This window comes from Rhinolophus ferrumequinum, chromosome 26 (assembly GCF_004115265.2).
Source record: "Rhinolophus ferrumequinum isolate MPI-CBG mRhiFer1 chromosome 26, mRhiFer1_v1.p, whole genome shotgun sequence".
In the NCBI taxonomy this organism is placed as follows: domain Eukaryota; kingdom Metazoa; phylum Chordata; class Mammalia; order Chiroptera; family Rhinolophidae; genus Rhinolophus; species Rhinolophus ferrumequinum.
In genome coordinates, this window is record NC_046309.1 from 6,426,531 (window position 1) to 6,450,548 (window position 24,018).

The 24,018-nt window shown below is 34.8% G+C and overlaps 1 protein-coding gene across 1 annotated transcript in view; it reads left to right on the forward strand.

Annotated features, from left to right (window-relative positions):
• Positions 1–23,781, forward strand: part of LOC117017981 (atherin) — a 63,375-nt gene extending 39,594 nt beyond the window's left edge. Inside the window, exons 3-4 of the mRNA XM_033098640.1 lie at positions 22,292–22,424; positions 23,703–23,781. Coding sequence (XP_032954531.1) covers positions 22,292–22,400 — 109 coding nt within the window. The 3' untranslated portion in view covers positions 22,401–22,424; positions 23,703–23,781. The remainder of the gene's footprint in view (positions 1–22,291; positions 22,425–23,702) is intronic.
• Positions 23,782–24,018: the final 237 nt, after the last annotated feature.

Here is a 24,018-nt window from a genome sequence, read left to right on the forward strand (position 1 = left end):
ACATCATTTCTCCGTGTTGAGATCTATAGATTGATTCAATGTGGTCCCAGTCAAGCTCTCAGCAAGCTGTATGCGTAGTAAGCTGCTGCCGTGTTTCCCCGAAAATAAGACCCAGCCAGACAGTCAGCTCTAATGTGTCTTTTGGAGAAAAAAATTAATATAAGACCCGGTCTTATTTTACTATAATGTAAGACTGGGTCATATAATATAATATAATTATATCAGGTCTTATATCAATTTTTGCTCCAAAAGTCGCATTCAAGCTGATTGTCCAACTAGGTCTTTTTTTCTTTTTCTTTTTTTTAATTAATTGGGGTGACAATTGTTAGTAAAGTTATATAGATTTCAGGTGTACAATTCTGTATTACATCATCTATAAATCCCATTGTGTGTCCACCACCCAGAGTCAGTTCTCCTTCCATCACCATATATTTGATCCCCTTTACCCTCATCTCCCATCCCCCTTACTTTTGAGGAAACACAGCAGTAGCTCATTGAAGACAGGAGGTTCAGCCATTCACAACTAGTACTTTTGCTGCCTGTATAAAGTCTCAAGTTAAGGAACTAAGTCAGTGCTATTAGATAAAACATCCCTGATCTGGGTGTAACTGACAGCCTCTCTCCTGGCCTCCACATCTGGTAGACTCTAAATGAGCAGCAGGAATTCTTGTTCAAGTTACATTGACATAATTATAGACATTATCATTATGAGAGTGCTGTCTTCTTTCTTGTGTAATCGGTTGGACATTTAGAAAGATTATTTTATGGTCATTTGGAAGAAATTGGAAGAAATAAAATAAAAGTTTAAAAAAACCCCCAAAGTTAGTGTTAAAGAGAAATTTAAATTAAGTATGTTGAGATGGCTGTGAAAAGAAAACAGAGACTCTGATCATCATTATAGTTTTATTTTATACAAATAAATTCAGTTTCCTAAGGGAATAGGATATAAATTTGTAGTCATCAAATATGACATGTAAGCATCTGTGAGTTACGGCCAGTAAAATGTACTAAAAGTTTTTGTATATATTACATTGTCATTTTAGAGATATGCATATGTACCAAAAGTTAAAATAATTTGTATAAATATTTTGAGCCATGTCTAAATGAGATGATAATACAGCATTCATTTATATTCTATTTTATGACTATTAATGTGTGTACATTATTAATTTAAGAGCATAAAAATGTATCCACTTAGTACAAATATTTTTTAACATAACCTTTCTAAATAGAACAAAGGGTTCATTTCATCACCAAGAGAGTGATTCATATACTAACATTAATAAGTATTATTTTAAATTAGGTACTGAAAAGATAGTGGAAAAATCGTGACATCTATCTATTCAGGTGGCAAGAGATTTATTTATTTACCACTCAGCAACGTTGCAATTTCAAGCTCCCCCATTCTTTGTAATACTGGAAAACATAGTCAATTCTAGGTAAATTCAGTATGACAGGTTTAAGCTCAGTCTTTACAGAATTCACCAATCTGATTCCCAACACAGTCTACCCTGAACAGCTTCTTTCTGGGATGTCATTCTAGAGTCATAATGTTGGGAGTTAGGATGGTTGGAAAGGCATTTTGTCCTTGGTCTGTCCTTGCCCATGTTTGTGTCCATATGTGTTTACCTATCCAGTTCCCAGAATGATCCATTTCAAACACAGGTGTCTCCTGAGCTATTCAATTTTTATTCAGGTTCTGCTTGGGTAGTTCCCACGGCATCCACTGCTTTATCTCCCTGTTCCAAATGAACACTCCTTCAGGTCTATTGGTTCTCTCTCAGGCAACCTCCGTGCCTTTCTTTCATTCACGAAGAAGTTTTGCGTGTTCTTCCACTCCTCCTAGAAGCCACCTGTCACCCACTTTCTCCTTACACAGTGGGTCTCCTCTTCCCACCAGCTCGCCTCAACGCCTCTGTCCTCAGCTACCATGCCTCGGCATGGGCTTTGAGGCCGCTGCTGCCTAGGTTGTCTTGATTTAAATCTTAAAGTATTATTTCTATAAATAGTTTTCCCCAAATGTTGCCAAAATGTATTATTTGCGAATGTACAATTTTCCCAGTATTCTAAAACTTTGCATATTTAGTTTCTCTATATCGATAAGAGAAATGAAGAAAAATGCTTCATCTGAAGTAAAGTCCCCTCTCTGCCTCCACCCCCTTTTCTACTTCATAGAAGCTCTCAGGAATGAAAGTCCCTCCAGAACGCTTCCATGGTGGTCAGCTCCAGAGACACTGAGTACACTTCTAGTCACCATGCGCATAGCAGTTGTCTTGGATGACACTGTGAAAAACAAATTGTCTTTTTAGAGTTCAGAATTAGGAGCATGCTTCCAATGAGGTCGCCAAAAACACGATTGGATGGAACTCAACGATAACTGTTAAGAAAACAGTGCTATTTTATTGTGCTCAGCAGAGATTTCTTAAGAATATGAACCAGTCTCTTAGCTGTCATGGAATATAGATATGAGTGTTTATTTTGAAATAAAAATTTAAAAAGTGACAGGGAACATACACTGCAATAGCTAGATTACAATTATTTTGCCAGGGTTTGCTTGGTGACTTTGGGCATGAAATTAATTTTAAAAATGCTATCAAGAGCACTCTAACTACAGAGACTAAAGAAAAATGCTATATATTTATCTGAAACTTTGAATAAAATAGATTACTAAAAGGTGAAAGAATGCATATATATTATCCAATTTCTGGGGCTTCAAAAGATGAAAACGTCCAGCTTAAGCACCCACTGTATGATATTTTGTGTTGGTAGCCTGAGCAGACAAACACATTGATGATTCAGTTACAATAAACAATTTCATAGAATATGAATGTGTTTTTATTCAAAATCCCAGAGATGAACCAAATGCTGTAATGACACCCCTTAAGTAATTTATTGATGTAAAATGTTTGTTGTATTTCTCCTAATTCCTCTGCCCGTTACCTTTTTATTCAGTAGTATTCACCAGAGTTAGTATGATGTATCACAATGGTTTAAAAATAACGAATGTGCTAGATTTTAGTTCTGGAGTTATTTTAGACAATGTATTGAAAATTCAAACCAAAAGCCTGAAGCAATTCTGTTAGATTTTGGACACTAAAATATCTTATTAGAGCAAATAGGGCAGAGATATTCAAATAGAACTTTTTAGTAGTTCAACTATAGATATATTTAGATGCATGAACTTTCAGGTGTCAATGTAATGAATGTACTTGTGCCAAAAAATGATCATTATAGGTTATTGAAAATGTGACTATTAAAATTCACTTCTTAAAGGAATCCTTTTATTCATCTATCTGGCATTCTTTTTATATGTTCAAATATTGGTACATGTTTTATCCACTGATTCTCAGGAATTGTGAGTTTTCTGAGGTAAAAATTAGCACTTGATTTATTTGGCATTGTCTTATAAACTACCGACTAAAAAACATAATACAATCAGAAATTATGAAGATAATATCAGTGTGGAATTTACTGATTATAAAACACAAAAATATCTCCATAAATCTAAACACAACTCAGCAGAACTCAAAGTTCTTCTAGAATGGGCACAGAAAGATCTTAAAGGTTTGAGGATATTTTTAACTTTATGCTTTTGTAAGAAAGTCCCAAAAAATATAAAACAGGTGAGATTATTAATTCATCACAGATTCTATATCATATAATATGCAATTTTTAAAATATATGCCTATCTAAGTCTGCATGCATAGTAAAAAAGCAGGAAGAATAGGCGATGTACTTTATTTCCAAACTATAAAAGTCTTGGAACTGTGAATTTAAAAAAAAAACACCCAATAAAAATACTCAGAAAATTTATAAGATGTGATCCTGCCCTTAGCTAGTTCTCTTCCATAAAAACTGAAAGTAAAACTCATATGCATTTTATTATTCATAAAAATGAGTCATTGTTGACTGCTTAGCAAACAGAACGACACAGGGGTGGAAAAAAATACTGTGAAACAGGCAAGATAGCTGATCCACAAACTAACCAAAGCGAATTTTTCTCACTTCTATGATTTTGAATACCTATTGGATACCAAGATAAATGTTTGTAGGCCATTCAGAAAAAGAGACAATAAAATAAACACACAAGTAAACTGAGTTCACGGATTTTCACCATAGTCTTTTTAAAAAATTTCTATGAAAATAACGTGCTGCTATTCAAAGACCTATTTTTACCATTTTTAACTCTAATTGGAAACAATTTCAAACTTATCGAAAAGTTGTAAAAATAAAATGTGTACAAAAAAACATCCATTTACCTTTTATCTAGATTCTCTTATTTCTCACACTTTACCTCATTTATCACTTGCATTCTCTATTTACACACACATACATAATTAACACGCACACATAATTTTTTCCTGAATCATTTGAGTAATGTTACATATATTATGCTTTCTTACATCTAAATACTTTGGTATATATTTCCTACATATAGAAACATTCTCTTACATAACCACAGTACTGTGATCAATCTCAAAAACAACATGAATACAATATGAATACACAAAAATATTTTAAGGGCTCATTCATATTTTTGTATTCCAATTTTGTCAGATGATCCAATAATGTCTTTTATAGGAGTTTTTTGTTTGTTTGGTTGTTTTTTTACCTTCCAGTACAGAATCCAGTGTAGGGTCAGGAATTGTATTTAGTTGTCACATCTCTTTGGATTTCTTTAAGCTGGAATATTTCCATAGCCTTTCCTTATCTTTCATAACATTAACATTTTGTTTTGAAGAACGCAGCTCCCTCTTCTTTGGTATGTAATAGATACATCTTCATTTTGTGTGTATCTGGTTTTTACCTGCGATTAGATTAGCCGTTTTCATTCTGAGCAGTATTATTGCACAGGTGGTGTGTCCTCAGGGCTTCATATCTGAAGACACATGGTAACCATCTGTCCCTCATTGGTGAAATTTGTTTCAGTCACTTGAACAATTATCTTTATGTATAATTACATTTTTTTCCCTCCCTTGTAACTCATATGGAATCAGTGGGGAGAAACTTGGAGACCATGAAAATATCCTGCTTCTCATCAAAAATTGCCCCAGATGTAGGATTCATTGTTGATTCTTGCCTGATCTGATCCTATGAGGATAGCAAAATAGTGATTTTTCTACTCAACTTATACCTAAACTTTTACCAGATGCCACTCCCCATTCTACTTATTCAAAAGACTTCCCTTCTCTCTTGTTTACGTGTGTTTGTATGCATGCATGTATGCATGTATTTATTTATTCATCTACTTATTATAAGATGAATTTCAGGGTTTTTTTATTGGTGTATAATTCATCAATGTACTTAATTTTCATAACAATTCCAGTGTTGACAAGTGGGAATTCCTTAGCCGGCTTCTGTATCCGTGTGCAATGACTCCACCTGCTTTTATTAAAATGTATTTTATATTTTCAGCCCTTCTTTATTTTCTAGAACAGCATTATGCTCCAGGTACGCCTTGCACATACGCCTCAACTTTGGAATCCAACAACTGAGGCGTTCTGGCTCACAGATGTACTTCAGAGATCAGTTTGGTCGTTCTGACTGACTCTGAGGCCATTGTTTAGTTTTTTCTGACTCTCTGCTCAAAATGAAGTAATAGATGTTAGTAGTTATGACAATATTATGTGTGTATATATATACTATGTGTCAGGCACTGCTTCTGCCTTTATGTATTAATTCAAATATAAAACATTCGCTGACAAAGTAACTGTTTCTATCTCCATTTTACAATGATAAAATGGGACACTTTACAGGGAGTAACTTCCGTGTTTCCCTGAAAATAAGACCTAGCTGCACAATCAGCTCTAACACATCTTTTGGAGCAAAAATTAATATAAGACCCAGTCTTATTTTACTATATTATAAGATGGGTATAATATAATATAATATACCAGGTATAATATTATAATATAATATAATATAATATAATATAATATAATATAATATAATATAATATAATATAATATAATACCTGGTCTTATATTAAATTTTGCTCCAAAAGACGCATTAGAGCTGATTGGCTAGGTCTTATTTTCGGGGAAACACGGTTGTCCAAAGTCATTTAAACAATATTTGTCAGAGTCAGTTATGAACTTAGTTTTGCCTATCAGTTAATCAGGTCTTTACCTTATTATACCGAGTTCTAGCGCTATAGTAACAACATGCATTAATTGAAGCAGACTATGATCTCAAAGCAAAATTTAAGGGGATAATGGTTACAGGTTGCCCAGGATTTGTTGTGTTAGGTAGTCTGTGGGTTATTTTATAAAATATTCAGTACAGTTGTAGTTATAACATGAGTTATGTTTCTGTTTTTGTCTCATTAAACATATAGAAGGTACAATAGTTTCTGGTTTTGTGGCATAGTTTGTCTGAGCATATAGAAAGCACAATGTATTTAAAAGTTGTTTTTTTTCAATGATTACTGTTAGAAAGAATGAGGTCAGGTCAGAAGACAATTAGTCTAAAGGGGGTCAAATATATGATGATGACAGGAGAACTGACTCTGGGAGAACTGAACTATATCACAATGTGATATAGATGATATGTTACAGAATTGTACACCTGAAATCTATGTAATTTTACCAACAATGTTTAATTAAAAAAAACAAAACAAAATGAGGACAAGAACTCTTTCATCTCCCCCCCCACAAAAAAAAAAAAGATAATTAAGATAAACTTGGTCAGATACCCAATCTGCCTAAATACGGTTCATACAAAACTCATTAGAAGTTTCCATCATGTTTTTCCAGTTTTATGGTTTCTCTAACCTATATGTGAGCTGGTAGATAATGACTTTTGCTCCTATATGCTTTTCTCCACACCAATATATTATGTGAGAATAATCTCTTTTCTTTTATCCCCTTTTTGTTTAAAACACATACTTCATCACATTATCCCATTCTGAGTACTGTTCTATGGCATATTAGGAAGTAAGAATCTCAGCTAACAGAATCCCGGGCTCACTTTCCCCTTCACACAACAAGCCAGCTTTGTTTTAATCTGCCACGTATTTGGGTAATTACAGGTAAGCTTCATGATGAAGTAAACTCTGGCCTTGGTGCAAGGAAGCACGTATTTTGGTTTATCGTTTCTTAGTATGAGATGGTTCACATGCCACTGCAGTGGGCTTTAGTCTCTTGGATGTACAATGGGTACTCTAAAATTTACTCTGTCTACACTACAGAGCTTTTACTATGATAACATGAGATCATTCACAGGAGGGAGTTTTAAAAATTGTGAGTTTTTATGCAAACATAAAGTACTGTTTTATCTTTTGTGGAATTGTCATTAATATCCAGTGCTGGAGAAAAAGCCTCATTAAATTAACGCACGCAAGAATCATTGCTGAACACTTACAAATGTTGTATCTGAGATGAACTCTTTCATGTACTACTAGAGAAATTCTTTTACGGATAACCTCAAAGACTATCTAATACTATATTGCCAAAATAATTTGATAAATTATTAGGAAGCGATAATATTTTGTTCTTGGGCCGGAAAACAAATTGTCTCATATACCAGCTCTTGGCAAGAAATACCAGAAACAGGTTTCACACACATTCTCTTCGGGAAGGGCCTCCCTGCAACATTTAATGATGATGAATTATTCCCAACCAGGCACATAAAAATGGCGATTGTGAACACGGTGATGGATTGGACCTTTAATGATCGGATGATCTGCTGGCAGCGACGGCTGAAATTGCACTTAACACATGAAAAAGAAATTTCCCTTTGTCACCACAGAAAATCCATGTCTTAAAAACAAGCCCCTGACACACGAAAGGCTTGAGAAAAAAGCAGCCTGTGTCTCCCTTGATGCACTTGGGGGATGAAGCGTCAAGATGAAACGTAGTGTATGACAGGGGTCAGCAGGCCAACGTGGGAGGTGAAGGCCAAGGTTAGCAGGGGGGCAGTTAGCAAAGTCTAGGTGCTAGGGTTGATTTGCAGAGTAATCAAGTAAAGTAGAACTCAGTCCTTTGGGAACAGTGAAGACTTACAATTCTGACAATGTCAAGTGGCTCTGGAACTGGAAAAGTGAGAAGAATTTGGGGTAGAGACGGAACTTCCAGCAATAGTCTATGTATATTATATGTATATGTATATGTATATGTATATGTATAGTATATGTATCTATATTTTATAAATGTTTCAAACTATTTTTTTTAATTTCATGATTTTTTTTAAATCCAAATAGAAAATATCTACAAACACATTCGTCTCACGACTTAATGATGATTCTCTATTTTAATTATTCTAAAAATGTATGCCCAGTCCATAAATCTTCTGGAGAGTGAAACTATGTAGCTTGCAGTTTATCAGTTTTTGCCTTTGTTACTTCCTTTAAAAGTATCTGTAATTCACCTTATGAATGCCCATTGATAATCTTGACAAAGCATAAACACTTAAAACTCTGGTTTGTCTAAAAATACTCGCTGAGTATAATTTTAGGTAAAGGTAAGTTCCTTCTAGACAATCTAGTTGGAAATATAATGGAAAATCGATGTTGCATGTACAAGTATCTTCAAAATGGTAACGATCTAAAAAGGACATACATATTTTACCTGGGGAATAGTCACAACACTAAAAATAATTAGTCTCATGACTCAGTTTTAAGAAACATACCTAGCCTTTGCTAATTGCACACACTGTAGAGCTGGATATCAACTACCAGACCAAAGGCTATTCCTGCTGTAATGTAAGCAGATTTTGAATAGTAGTCATCTCATTCAATAATTGGTCGTGTTCAATGTCCATGTCAACATACGTTTAATGACCATGCCTTTGAGTCATGTTTCTAGTATTATACAACCCATACCGTAACGGGTTTCTAATGTCAGAGGGGTCCACTCCCAGGCAGGTTTCAGCACGAAGGTGTCTGTGTGTCACAGCCCTGCAGTGTACACAAGGTCCATTGAGTCCGACATACAACTGAGTCTGGAGATGCTCATCAGAAAGCAATTTGGCAATCACATCCCACATGACAAAAGTCAATAAAGCAAAGTTGACAATAGAATGTTTTAGGAGAATGTACTTAATAGAATGTGTGTTGTACATCTCTTTATCCACAAGCAGCTGAACAATGTCTGAGGCAGGTTATCCAAGCTTGGCTCTGCAGAAATGCTGTGTGCATCCCTCAGTCAGGTTCAAGCTGCATGCACTGCACATCACGCAGAAAATTCCAAGCCCAGCGATGTCTTGCGAAAAGAGTGCATCGCTGGTCTCTTTTGTTGTTTAACAATTTTTTTTGATTGCCAAATAACTCTCTGGACAGGCTCAAAAGCTTAATTGTGTTTCTCTCTGCTAAATGAGGGACACTATTACTGTAAAGAGAAGCTAAGCCTCGGGGCGTTTGCTTTCCTACCATCTCCGAGTGACTATAAAGCATCTCACACAAACTCTGCAATAACCTAGGGTGGGAGAGAAAAGAGTCAATAGGAAATTACAGTGAAATGTGTTCAGTGCTGAATGGATGTGAGTGCAGGGCTCGCATCGGGTGACAGGGCCAGTCACAGAGGTGAAGGGAATTGAGTCCCTAAAGACCAACAGACTGAGCCTGGCAGAGAACTGGAGGACACTGAAGTAAACCACACATTCCAACAAGATCTCATCAACCTGAGAAGGTTCTTTGATGGAAATGAGGTTGAGACAGCTCATTAGATGTTCACATGTCACTCTACTGTTTTTGTTCTATTTAATAACCTGACATTAGTGAGGATAGCAGAAAGCAGAAACTCCGAGTCAGATAGTACTGAGTCAGAGGCACTGGTCAGATATTTAATAACTTTGGGAATATGTTCAAATTATTTCACCTCCCTGACCTTTAATTTTCCAATAACTACAACTGGAATGATAATACTTTCATCAATATTTTGGTGTATAATTACATGCAAGATAGCTAATGCAGTGCAATCATGTGTTTGGTGCATCACAGATATGTCCCCTTTCATTCATTACACAGTAATTTCATCAGACTTCAAACAGCAAAAGAACAGCAATTTGATAAACAATTTTGGTATCATCTAAGATATTGATCGCTGTAGACGAATATGTGTATATTTCGTATATGTGCGTGTTTATGCTTCTGATATAAATTATGTTTAAACAACTTCATGTGCCTTTCTTACTCAGTAGAAACTACCCTCATCCTTTGTGACATTAACCCCTCTCTGATTTGTGTGCTTTTATACCGAGTGATTTTATAATCCTTAGTCGGGTATATGTAAATATTTCTATGATAATTTTTAAGTTGTATGTCAGATACGGTCATTCTGTTCATGCCTATGTCCTATTGTTTATATACTGTGGCAGCTCCATAAAAATTAAGTGAACTAATCATGAATAGCAGAGTATAATTAACAATAATGGAAGACAATATTTCATTTGCAATAGCTATTTCCACATGGGAGCATTGGTCTATAAATGGATGCATTTATTTTTATGTACCACTTAAAAGATAATATCGAGAAATTCTGGTTCTGAAATGGATGCCATGATTTTCAGCTTCAGCAGCCTCATCTGAGCACTCCAAACAAAAATGGACCATCTGCCTTGGTTTGTTAATATATAGTTATCTCGTTGACTCTTTTCAGGCACACATGCTTTCACTTACAATTCATCCCCAAATTGCTGGGGACTCACATTGTTTGGATAGTTTGTGTTGCTATAATTTAGCCCGTCTATCAAAGTTGCCTCCCACCTTTTCATGCAGTAATGATCTTTTTTGAAGATCAAGACAACAATTCTGATAAAGAACAAAGCGCTTTAGAGCATATAAGGTATTTTAATATGTATTTCTGCACCTAAATATAAACATCTGAATATTTTTAAGTATTAGAAAAAACTAGGAGATTTGCATTATATTATCTAAATAGACATTTAATATACTGCCATCAAGCCAAAATCAACTATGTGGGGGCAAGCTAATCTATAAGGTAAGTTTTCTTTGTTGTTGTTTGTTTGTTTTTATATATACTAAATAATGCATTATTTTTCAAGGCCATTTTGGTGGCTTTTATAGTCAGTTTTGGAAATAACTCTAAAATATCTAAGAAAAATTTCAATTCCCATCTAAACTGCCTTGCCTTTTTAACTTAAGGAGTAAAAATAATAAGAAGAAAAATACATGATATTAAAACGTTATTTGAGTTTCATTAAAAAAAATCCCTGCAGATCCTCAATTTAAAATTATGCTTTTTCATTCATCATTCAATATATTGAGTTTAGATATGGCAATAGTTCTGTTGGTTTGGTTTAAATTACTGGTAAAATCAATGAAGAAATAATAATACCTACTATTTATTGAGTGTTTACTTCAGGCACTGCACCAAGGGTTTAATATATATTGATTTATGCCTCATAACAAGCTTATGATTTTGGTATTAAATTGCCCTTATCTTACATATAAGATATATGAGCCATAGTATTAAATACATTTCCTAAATTCACATTCTTTAATTTTGTGATTATTTTCAAGGATAGCACTCACAATCAGAAATCTAAGCTCCAAAACTTGTATTCTGAATTGCAATGCTCCCTAAGACTGATAAGTTCATTGCAAATTCCAAAATTTGTCCAAATCAAAGTTCCATTCTGAGGCCAATTTTATTGTTGGTGCTATAATGGCAACACACAAACACCATGGACACATATTCAAAAATATTTTTTTTTAATTTTGTGTAGATTCATACAAGAACAAAGCAATAATAATACAATTTATGAACTGATTATTTTTAAATTACTTTTTAATTTTTTAATCCTTTGTCGAGAACGCTTCCTAAAAGATACGTTGTGCATAATTGGAACTTTCTTTGCTTAATCATGACTAAAACTAAACTTCCTATTTATACTGAAAACTAACCTCCGTGTAGAGATTTTCTTTTCGTCAGTGTTACCAGTCTTTCTGAAACCCTGGTCTGAAATCTTGTGGTGAGTTCCCACAGCTGGAGCAGTGAGAAGATCCACCTTGAACTTAACGATGATACAACTCTTCTCAAGAGATGAGTTCAGGGATGGGACCGGAAGCTTAGGAAAATCACACTGGTAGTTTAATTAACTTCTTAAGTGTTCTCTATAAATTTGAAATCTCACTATGGACTGAGAAATAGAAGAATGGGTTTGGATTAGTCAGTGTGGGTCTGCGTCTGGCCGGGGACATGTAAAATGACATCGTAATAGCAGAGCTGAGCTTGGCGACCGTGTCCTGATAGTGGCACTCATTCCACATGGATGGGTGGTGTTCTTTTATTCAGCCGTGCTGAAAAGCTTCATTATTAGGAGCAGAGAAGGCATTCAGATGCATTAATCCAAGGTTGAGGATTTGTACGGCAGGAAGAAAGGAAGGAAGGAAGGAAGGAAGGAAGGAAGACAACCTGGGAATTGAAGGTGCTGACAATAAATGACTGAAATTATAAACCATGAGCTCCATGAACCATAGGTTTTAGGCTGTATACTCAAAACAAAACAAAATCAAAATGAGAAGTAGTGTTTGATAGAAAAGGGTCTGGGTGTCTCAGCAGCATGAGACAAAGAGGTAGAGAATGGAAATCGGGATTTAAAGATGCTACAGTTCACTGCAATGACAAGATCTAACGCATGGTCATGAGAGTTTATGGGTGAAGTGAGTGTTTGTCAAAAGGTCAGAAATATTTGACTCAGAGCTGTACATTGGATTGATCGATCACATGGATACCGAAGATGTTCAAGGTTACGGTATCTGAATGTGCCACCGAGAGAACTTCAGTGAAGCAGATGATCAGTGCCTGAGAGGAAGTGGCCAGAATGGTTTCTGACTCTTACAGCAGACTTTGATCTGTATGGCAGAACACTCAGAGAAAAAAGGTTTGGGGCATAAAAGTGAAACAGTCATTGTCTAGCTTCTAGAAGAATATCAATGCCCTTCCCCCCCACACACATACATCTTATGCTATTGGAGGAGCAAGTAGCTTCATGACAGGAAGACGGTGTCCTCATGTAAGAATCTGATTCCAGTTAAGACCGGGAATTAGAGGGAACATTCTGCCAAAAGACGACAGTTGTAGGTTTTTTTTTAAAAAAAAAAACCTCTGTTTTTAAATTTATTTTTTATGTAAGTATAGTTAGTATACAATCTTATATTGGTTATATTAGTTTCATGTGTACAATATAGTGATTTGACATTTTTTATACCTTACAATGTAATCATCTGTCACCACATAAACTTAGCACAATATTATTGACTATATTCTCCTTTTCCTTTTGACCCATCCCTCCACGTCCTCCCTTCTGGTAATCCTCCCTTTGGTCTCTGTGTGTTTGAGTCTGTTTTTGTTTTGTTTGTTTGTTCTGCTTTGTTTTGAGATTCCACCTATAAGTGAAGTATTACAATATTTGTCTTTCTCTACCTGACTTATTTCACTTAGCATCATAAAAATTTTCTAATGCAATGAGAATTTTGGCAAGTGTTACAGACAATTTGGCAAAAGAATTTTGGGAAAGGTGTGAACATTAGTGGGGATACGTAGCAGTGTAAATACCACTCTCAACAGTTTTGAATTTCAGGGAAAACATTTAATGGCAAAATAAAACTGAGGAGGTGTCCATTTTATCTCAAATCCTGTAATAAAATCTTATTTGACTCTTGAATTTATGAACTATCCCTAGGATTTACGAATTTATAGAGTTCACTGTCTAGTCCCTTTGTACTGATTCCCTAAACTCGTATCTCCTATAAGATCAACAGTCAACCCTGCTGGGTCCTATCACAAGAAATATATCAGGACAATTGTAGGAAGCTTAGGTTTGGTCCACTCTGTTTGCTCTGGGCCTGATCCTTGTTCTAGCTTTTATTTCACAAGGGTAGAGAGAAAATCTTTTAACACAATCGAATGGCCCAGACCCTTCTTCTGTATTAGTCCCATGGAAGGAAATGTCATAAAAATGAATTTAAAGAGCACTGGTACGTCATGCAGAAAATGGGTCCTTCCCAACATTTTATTATGAAAGTTTTTCAAACACACAGCAAAACTGAAAAACGTTTACAATGAACAGTCATCACCTATATTCCAAAATTATTATTTTCCTATAAATGCTTTATCAAATATCTATCTATCTATCTATCTATCTATCTATCTATCTATCTATCTATCTATCCATCCATCCATTCCTCTATCCAATTACAAATCCATCTTATTTTGGGTGAACTTCAAAGTAAATTGCAGACATCAGTAAACTTGTCCCCAAATTTCTCAGCATGTGTATAATTAACAAAAGCTTGTCAGCTCAGTGCTTTTTTGGCTCATATTGAAGCCAATTTTGAACCAAAGATGTGTGTGTGTGTCTGTGTATTCCGAAAATGCTTCATAGAAACCTAGCACTGTGCTAGATACTATCCTTACTGAGACTATATACATCACATGCATTAAACTACTTGAACCATCAATCCTAAAACTTAATCTGAACAGTTCATTTGTCTACTCAGTTTCCTGAAAACCTTTTTTTAATTATAATTATTTTTATTACCTTGCATAGGGGTTCATCTTTTAATCAAATTTTATAATTAAAGAATACCTCATTTAGGCTGAATTTCCTCATGTGTTTTTGTTTCTGATGGTATTTTCCTTCCAGATTGTTCTATCCCCCGCAACCCCCCACATGAATTAATAGCATCTCCAGACAGCAGAATGAGTGACAGTAAGTAAAGACAGAAAGAGGGTGTGAAATGTATCTGCAAATGAGGAACTCTTAGACATGACCTCATACCGTATAGACTCAGTTCTGTCTCCTATGGCAGAGGATGATAATAAAGAAGTCTGGGTTACACTGAGGAAGCTACAGGGCTGCAGGGTGGCAGGGGACACTCGGGGGGCTTAGAGCAGCCCATTTATCAACGAATATGAAAATATTTCAACATTCAAATAACTGGTCAAGCTATCACGGTGCGTTATTATCTCATTGCCAGTCCTTTTAGGTGAATATGGAAACAGTATGCTTCTTAGTGGAAATAAACTTCCATCAAAGTTTGGGAGCATTGACAAAGAAGGAGTTGTCTTTTCTATCTGTTTAGCTCTTTGCTGGACTTCTGTGTTTTTAAAATGTCATTGCCCATTCTGCTTTAAGGGACACAACTATGTCCCCTAGAGCAGGAAATGTGAAATACGAAGTTAGCAAAATTACCGAAGGATACATTTTGAAATAAAGACAGATCAGTGAGGAGGGACAAAATAATTAGAGGATGAAAGGAAAATAGACAAGGAAAGGTCAGGTAATCTTGCTATGACTTGTTGTAACCTTAGTATTTCCTACTGCTATCAATTAAAAATAATCAACAGCTCATTAAAGGAAACAGAAGGCATAGAGACTACCTCAGCAAAGCACAAGTCTACTGAAGTGTTGCTCTCTGATGGAAAAGGACATTGTCCAGCTCTGCACCTGCTATAATGTTCACCCCACAAGCAGTTAACCGTACCACTTCCATTCTGTTTTCTTTCATTCCCTTTTGGAAGGTAAATCCTTTGAATATACAACTATGTTACCCATAATTGGACACACACACACACACACACACACACACACACACACGCAGTTGTCTCAGTATCATTTGAAGAACTATTAAATTTGTTTAACTATGTATTTTTGGGGTGAATTCAGGTAAGGTCTGAAATACTAAACTCCAACCAAAGAAACCCAATCATATCAGCAACAAAATAACACAAATTAAAAAATAATAAAAATCCTCACCTAAGAAAATTGAAAATTGTTTGGTAAATCAGACAAACTATATGGGTATTCTGATATCTATGTATGTATGTACTCGTATCTATCTATCTATCTATCTATCTATCTATCTATCTATCTATCACCTATTTATCTTACAGAGAGACAGTAGGGAAGTAGAGAGGGAGGAGAGAGAGAGAGAGAGAGAGAGAGAGAGAGAGAGAGAGAGAGAGAGAGAGAGAGAGAGAGAGAGAGAGAGAGAAGGAAAGAGAGAGACAGACTGACTCCTGGAGAACATGCTTGAGGAAAGCATACTTAGAAAGGATTAACGTACAGAGGAAGCAGCCTCTACCGACTCCATTCCTCTCTTTTTGTCAGACCAGGCTTTAGCTCCACATTCCTATGTACTCACTATCTGCATTTTCTCTTTCATAATTAATTACTTAGAGCCATTTAATATGCTAGATTGTTCATACAAGAAGAAAGGAATCTTTAAGAATTAATTTTAGAGGTCAAGCTATAAAATGGTACAGACAGACCAGTATGAAGCTGAGCTTCAGATGTAAAGCTAATTACATGCCTCCATTTTCAAAGTTCTCCTAAGTGTCAACCACACAGAATAAAAACACAGCTATTACAAGCGGTCTCACTTTGAGAGATGGAGAAAGGGTGCAGGGGGTTGATCAAAGAATTAAAGAAGGGAGTTGATAAGCTCTATGAGAGGAGTTTCACTGCAACCATTACTGCCTGAACTCTGAGAGATGAAGATATATGTAAAACAAATGACAAATATGCTGGAGAGCTAAGTGAGAGAGTATCTTCATGATGGAAAATATACCTTTATTTGTTGCAAATTTCCCTTTTGCATCCACGTCAGAAACAGGGATAAAACTTCAGCTTCCCTTTTAAAATAGTGTTCTAGGCAACCACTCACCACCAGCTGGAATTGGCACAGGAGATAAATCTGATTTACCCGCTCTAGTCTAGGTAAAGATATAGGTTAAAAGCATCCCATAGTAGCAAAGGTGTTGGTCCATACCTTATATTAATGTTAATCTGTGTTAAATATTTATTATTTAAATTATTTATTACGTTAATGCAATTTTAATGAGGCATTCCTGGGCCAAAGGAAATCTAAATTACATTGACTGTAAACTATCTGAAATTGGACATACAACTACCTGAAATGTATGCAAAACGGTATTAGCCAAATTTTGAAGAGAACATCAGAAAGATTAAATGCATAATTATATATTTTATATTGGAAATGATTCATATTAACAGGGTATCATATTACACTAGTATGGAAAGCTGTACGGGATGTTGTTTGTTAAATCCAATCTATAGCATATTTTCTGAAATCATTAGCAATAAATATATTTGAGTCATATACCCTATTCAATTCTCATTCCTGTAAATTATTTTAAACAAAATTTGACCACTAATCTCTTGAGCTTTAGTTTTCTAATCTGTAGTAAATAAATGCTTCTGTGAGAATTAAACAAGAAAATGCCTTGAAAGCATTTGGCACTTAGTAGGCATCTTCTTAATCTCCTTCCTGTAGAGCTCTATAGCATTTAAGATCATGACTTTTTATGACCTATTGTTCAGTTCATCATGAAAAACGTCCTGGAGAATTACAATAAAAACTTTGAAGACTGTGTTTCCTGTTTGCAAAAAGGCGAAAATCAAAAAAAAGAAATAATATAAAAAATAGTGTACCAATGTTGCCAGAATTCTGCAATATATTCTAAACTCAGGTGCTGTTACTATGAATTTAGGCAGATAGGCTTCCATAAGTTGGTAAAAATTATGGAAGCAGATCTGTCTGGAGTTATGGAATTTAAAGCTATCTTGAGCCTGTGCAGTTGGATACTGAAATACACTGCAATAGAAACAGAAGCAAGATTCTGCATGAAAATTCGGTATACAAAATTTTAACAGTGATGATGAATAAGCAGCAGTACAGAAAAATTTATTTTTCTCTTTCAACTTTATGCACATGAAATTGTTTTTGACGGTGAACATTTTTGTGCTTTAATAGCCACAGAAAATATAAAAGTAAATTCTGCTAGCCACATATTACAAAGATCTCTCTAGTCTTTTCATTCATTAACTGAAGTCTCTGACAAGTCATAGCACAATGATTTGAGCATGTTCCATATATCAGTGCCAAATTCTTTTAAAATTTCCCATGTGTTTCTGAGCTGTTCAAATATCCTTCGATCAAGGTCTTCCCTGCTTTGATTTGCACTGGCCCTGGAGTGACCTTTCTGACTGCTGCTTCTTTCAGAGTATTTAGAACACCGCCCCCCCTTTTTTTTGTTTTCCTTCTTAAGATGCGATTCACCTTCCCTGAACTCCTTTCAATTCTTTCAGAACAGTTATTCTCTTATGTGACTTTCATGGCATATTGAACTTCATCTTTATTTCGTCTCCCTGATCTTTTTTCATTTTATTGGTATTTTTGGTATTTTATTGGTATTGGTATTCATTTTATTGCTATTTCTCTATTTTCTGTCTTTCTGTTTTCCCACTTAACATTTTCCTGGGCCTCAACATTTTCCTGAATTCTAGAAAGAGCCTGCACAATCTGCTACGTAAAATAAACTTTCATAAAGCATTTTCTTGCTAGCTCTACATCCGGTAGTTAACATAGGCAACCTGATAAACCTTGTGAGCAAAATAAACCCTTCCTACAGTGTGATCGCTGAAGGTGGGTGGATTCAAACCGGAAGGCAAAAATGTTCGAGTCATAGTATTATTGTATGAAGTAGTTCTCTGAGTACCTATTTAGAAATATGGACAAATTTCTTGTCTATAAAATATGTAACTACAGTAGTCCCCCCTTATCTGTGGTTTCCTTTTCTGCAGATTTAGTTGCCTATGGTCAACCATGTTCTGAAAATATTCAATGGAAAATTCCAGAAATAGACAATTCATAAGTTTTAAATCATGCTCTGCTCCAAGTAGGATGATGAAATCTCACGCTGTCCTGGTTTGTCCCACCTGCGATGTGTACCATCCCTTTGTCCAGGGTAGTCTCACTGTGTATGCTGCCCGCTCACTAGTCCTTAGTAGTCGTCTATGTTATCAGATTGACTGTGGTGGAATGGCAGCGCTTGTTTTCAAGTCACCTTTATTTTACTTAATGGCCCCAAAGGGCAAGGGTAGTGATGCTGGCAATTTGGATATGCCAAAGAGACGCCATAAAGTATGTGTGTGTGTGGGTGGGGGGCGGAATACATGGTATATATAGGGATTTGTACTAGCTGCAGTTTCAGGTGTCCACTGAGGGTTTGGAACATATCTCTGGAGGATAAAAGGGGACTATTGTATATCACAGAACCTCAGTACTGGAAGAACCCCTAATTATCACCTTGTTGAAGTCCAGTCACTCAATTGATGGTGGCTTCATTTCAGCACTTTCCTTGCTGAGAGGACATCCTGCCATGCTTGGAAAATTCTACTGAATGCAAAGCAGAAGATACTGCTGCAAAGTTCAGCCTGTTAGATAGTTCATTCTCTATGTTATGTGGAAACCTAGTTCCCTGCAGAATTTAGCTATTTATTCCGAGTTCTTCTTTCTGAATTTGTACATGGTAAATTTCTACCTCTTTTGCAAAAGAGTCCTTTAAATTTGAAGAACAGTTACACATACTGCCAAAGGCTTCTCTCTTCAGTGTCTGCCCCTGTTTGTTCTACTTTTAGAGTCATCCTTAAAATCGGTGTAAGATTACCTAAAACTGACAAATACCTTATAACCAATTGTAACTTTGAGTCTACTGTAAGGACAATGCAAATTAAAAATAAGTCTGGATCTTCCCTGTTGAAAATAAGGGAAGACCTCTCCTACTACCTTTCCTTTAGAGCATTTACTTTAGAAAACTTTTGGGTTCTTTCTCTGCCTTTGAAACGTATGTAAATCTTTTAAGAAACTAAATAAGTAGTCCAGGAATGTTTCCTCAAGGACCTGGAAGCCATCTCTCTGAAATATAATCATCACAGAATATACAGTCTGTGTCTCCAAGTTTTCTGGGAGGGTAGGAGCCTAACTTCAACTGGCATTATTTCTACCAACTCACTGACGACATGAAAATGGCCTAATGGTTATAGATAAAAAGGTGGACATGAGTGTGTGTGTGTGTGTGTGTAATATGTTTCATATATATCAGTTTTAAAATTTGTTTGGAAATTATATATTGCTTATGCTAATGTTAAATTTCCTCAGATATTAAAACAGCAGATAATCATTTCTTTTGCAAAAAAAAAAAACTTGAAAAGAATATGTTTTTAAGGAAACTAGATCAGACCTATAACATCTATAGCATCTATAGCATCTATGTTATAGCATCTATAACAGAGTACAAATCCACAAGGCAAAAGAATAAGAGATATGTAGTGAAGTTATACGCGTTTATCTACCTTTGCATTCTTTTTAACATACTTGAGGATAGGTCTTTATTGCTTAGTGAACATCTCTCCAACAAGCAGAATGGGATCACAAAATATCATTTAGTATTTCAATCAATGACTTGCAAGTCAGAATAAATATGTATGCTCATTAACTTTGCACAGAAAAAAAGGATAAAATGTAGAAGTATTATAATTCATTATAATGTAGCACATTGTTGATGGATAGGTAAAGTGTTACAGTCACTGAGGAAAACAGTTCTTTAAAAGGTTAAACATAGAATTATCATTATGAATTAGCAATTCTGCTCTTAGGTATATACCCCCCAAAAAATAAAATAAGCACTCAAACAAATATTTGTACAAAAATGGCCATTGTGACACTATTCATAATAGTCAATAAGTGGAAACAACCTAAATGTTCATCAATGGATAAAGGAATAAACAAAATATGGCATATACATACAATAGAATGCAATCCAACCATAAAAAGGAATAAAGTACTGTGATACATGCCACTCTGTGGATGGATCTCAAAAACATTATGCTAAAAGGGATAAAACACATGGTGATGGAAGGAGAACTGACTCTGGGTGGTAAACACACAAAGTGATCTATAGATGATGTATTACAGAATTGTACCCCTGAAACCTATGTAACTTTACTAACGCCTGTCACCACAATAAACTTTAATTAAAAAAAAAAAAAGAAAGAGAAGCAGAAATCTGTGTAGAATTGTCTCAGTCAAATAGTCCCTAACCTTTTTCCCCTCCTTCAGTCTTCGTTTTCAGGAGTAAACATTTTCAGTAGCTTCTAGGTTTTGGCTCCACTAGTAGTTTATAAATTTAAATAATATATCTATATGTCAATTTCTGGATTTGTCGACTTGGGTTGAATTTTGTTGACTTCTAATTTTAAAGACTAGGAATTAAATGCAATTTTATCATGAACTCAATCTTCTCCATTTTTTTGTTTAAATTATTATATTCTATCAGAATACTATATTATTTTTACCTATTTTCTACCTATTTTCTGATTCATCAACTTTAGATATTGTGTTTTTAACTCCTAAGTCAAACAGGGAAATTATTCTCAATTTCTAACATCTTATTTTCTAAAATGTTGCTATTTTAAGGTTTTAAAATGTCAAGGATGGCAGCATTTACATTTTATTCTGTAACCATAATTAGATCTTTGCTTTGTCTGAGTCAAAAAATGTAAACCCAGTCAATAGGTATTATGAGTATGAGCATTATTCATGGGAAAATGAATTATCTAATTGGACCCATAAATGAAGGAGGCCTTGTAATTCTCTTTCATTAAAGGAATTAGATAAAATGTTTTCTTATACACCACTAAATTAGAACTATGTATATTATGTTGAGTTAAAAAAATTCTCATTTTCAGTGTTGGAGTTCTTTTCATATTTGAAATGTGATAAATCTATTCAAAACAAAAGATGCCCTGACCTTTCTCTCTTGATCAATATTTAACACTAATTGATTGAATTTAAAAAAATGCCAGTATATTTGTTGCCTTTGTTAAACACCATTCCTTTTTTTCCTCTAAAGAATTCTTTATTACTATTTGATTTTTAAAGTTTTGCTATTTAGTGTTCATATATAGAAAGTATTTAAAAATGAATACTTAATGTAATATGTTAAGGATAATATAATATGCTGTGTTAATAGTTAATCCATACATAAGTTATTGCCTGTGTAAACACAGAACTAGAATTACAATTATAGGGTATCACAGAGCTCTTAATATAAACATTGTGAATATATTATAATACGACAAATGGCATATAATTGTGCATATATATTTAGCTGATGGCATTTTATGCATATATACACACATGTGTGTATATATGCATATATACACACACACACACACATATATATACATAGACACACACACATATATGTATATGAGAGTGGTCGATACCCACTTTTTTCAGGGAAAACAGTAGAAAATGTCTTGGGTCCCAATTCCCAAAATTAATATCAGAGAGACAGGAGATAAAGCACCAAGAACATTGGAAATTGTTCATCTATATATGATAAATGTGTTTAGTTACTAAGAATTATGCTTTGGCTTAATAAGCTATATACTTAATAAGCTGTGATAGCAATAGAAGCTCTAAATTGGTTTAACATGAATCTTTTATCTTCTTTACCAGAAAACACTTAGGTGCAATGGAGGATGGAGGTAAAGATCACTGCACTGAAATCAAGAGACTGGTTACATCTGTTACCCTCCCCGAAGCCTCAGGTTTCTCATCTGTATGAAGGTCATCGTCATCATAAATACAAGTACTGAGTTGCTTCAAAGATTAGAGATAATGCATGCATAATGTCTAACTCAGTCAATGATTATTATTATTAATCTTGCTCATTGAATCTTCTTATAAAGAATAGGCCTACTGTGGATAACCAAAGCAGACGAGGTGGGCTGTTTCTGATGTACATTCATGCTAGAGCACTCCTTGGTCTCAGATTCCGCTTCTGGAGTATAGGATTATAGTAATATCCGTTCCCCAGACTGGTCATGATCATTACATGATGGAGAACATAAGTTGTGTAAAACGGTGTGTAAACTCTAAAATTCTACCAACGTTAGATATAGAAATAGATTGTTAGGACAAGACAAAATATGTCAAAAAGTAAAAGCACGCATTGCAAACATTGTGGCTGCTACAACCTAAAGCAGCATACATCATTAAAAAAACAACCACAATACCAGAAAAAAATCATGTATTGAGACTTAACATATATTTCTTATAGGTATATTAATTGACTATACTAGTAATTGAAACAAAACCCCATGAAATAACTACTCATCACAGATCACGAATATGAGCCACTATAGGTTAAATCACTTGCCAGTAATCACACAACTAAAACGTGCTGGACTAGGATTCCGCTCAAGGCAGTCTAACTCCAGAACAAACTTTTTTTTTTTTTGAAGGATGCATGAAGAAACCTATTTCTATGTGAAAGAAGGAAAACAGCATACATTTAAAGGGCGCATCTTCATGGATCTTCTGGAGAGCTGTGTGTTTGATGTCCATTAAAGAGCCCAAAAGATATATTTCAAATTTCATTTTTCAGGTCTTTTATTCACTAATTTACTTCTCTGTGGTATCCTTTAGAGTATAGAAATGTGAAGAACAGGACTGTGAAATTCTCTCTTTAAAAGAATAACCATTCCCCTTCAACTATAATTTAAAAACAAGAGAGTTGTGATTGTGAGTACACTTGCATTTAGAAACAGTGTTTCTTTGGCACTGACCCTGAAGGAGTTAATACGGCCAGCAAACAGTGCCTCTAAGTCCAAGACAGATAAAACTGGCAGGCGCTTGGCACAAATAGCAAGTACAGACCTGTCATGACTGTATCTTGAGTAATGGAATTCATTAATTTTGGTATTTTTAATGCAAATATAAACTGCCGTTTTCCTCACAGTTGAAAGCAGGGTTTTTTTTGTTTGTTTGTTTTTTTGTTGTTTTTAATGATATAGCTATAAATGCGAAAAAAAATTAACTTGTCACATTTGACCAGCTAAACTATTTCCCAACCCCATTTTCACAGTATTGATAAAAACCTCAATACTCAGGGATTAAATCAGGAGGAAGAATGGCATTTTGCAGGATCACAGAAATGTCCCAACGATGAAAGGTAGGAAGAAAAGTGGTTAATAGATGGTTGTTTATTAAGAACAGAATCTTATATGAAAAATAAGAACATGTGATCCTTTGATCGGTTTGATGTCAATAAGTTATTGACTGGCACTTATATTTTATTATTTTATTAAATTAACCCTAAAGTGTCCTTAGGGAAATATCTATTTTGAATAACAGAAATTTACTCTCCCCATCTTAATCCAGTTGTTTCTGAAGGTAAGGAT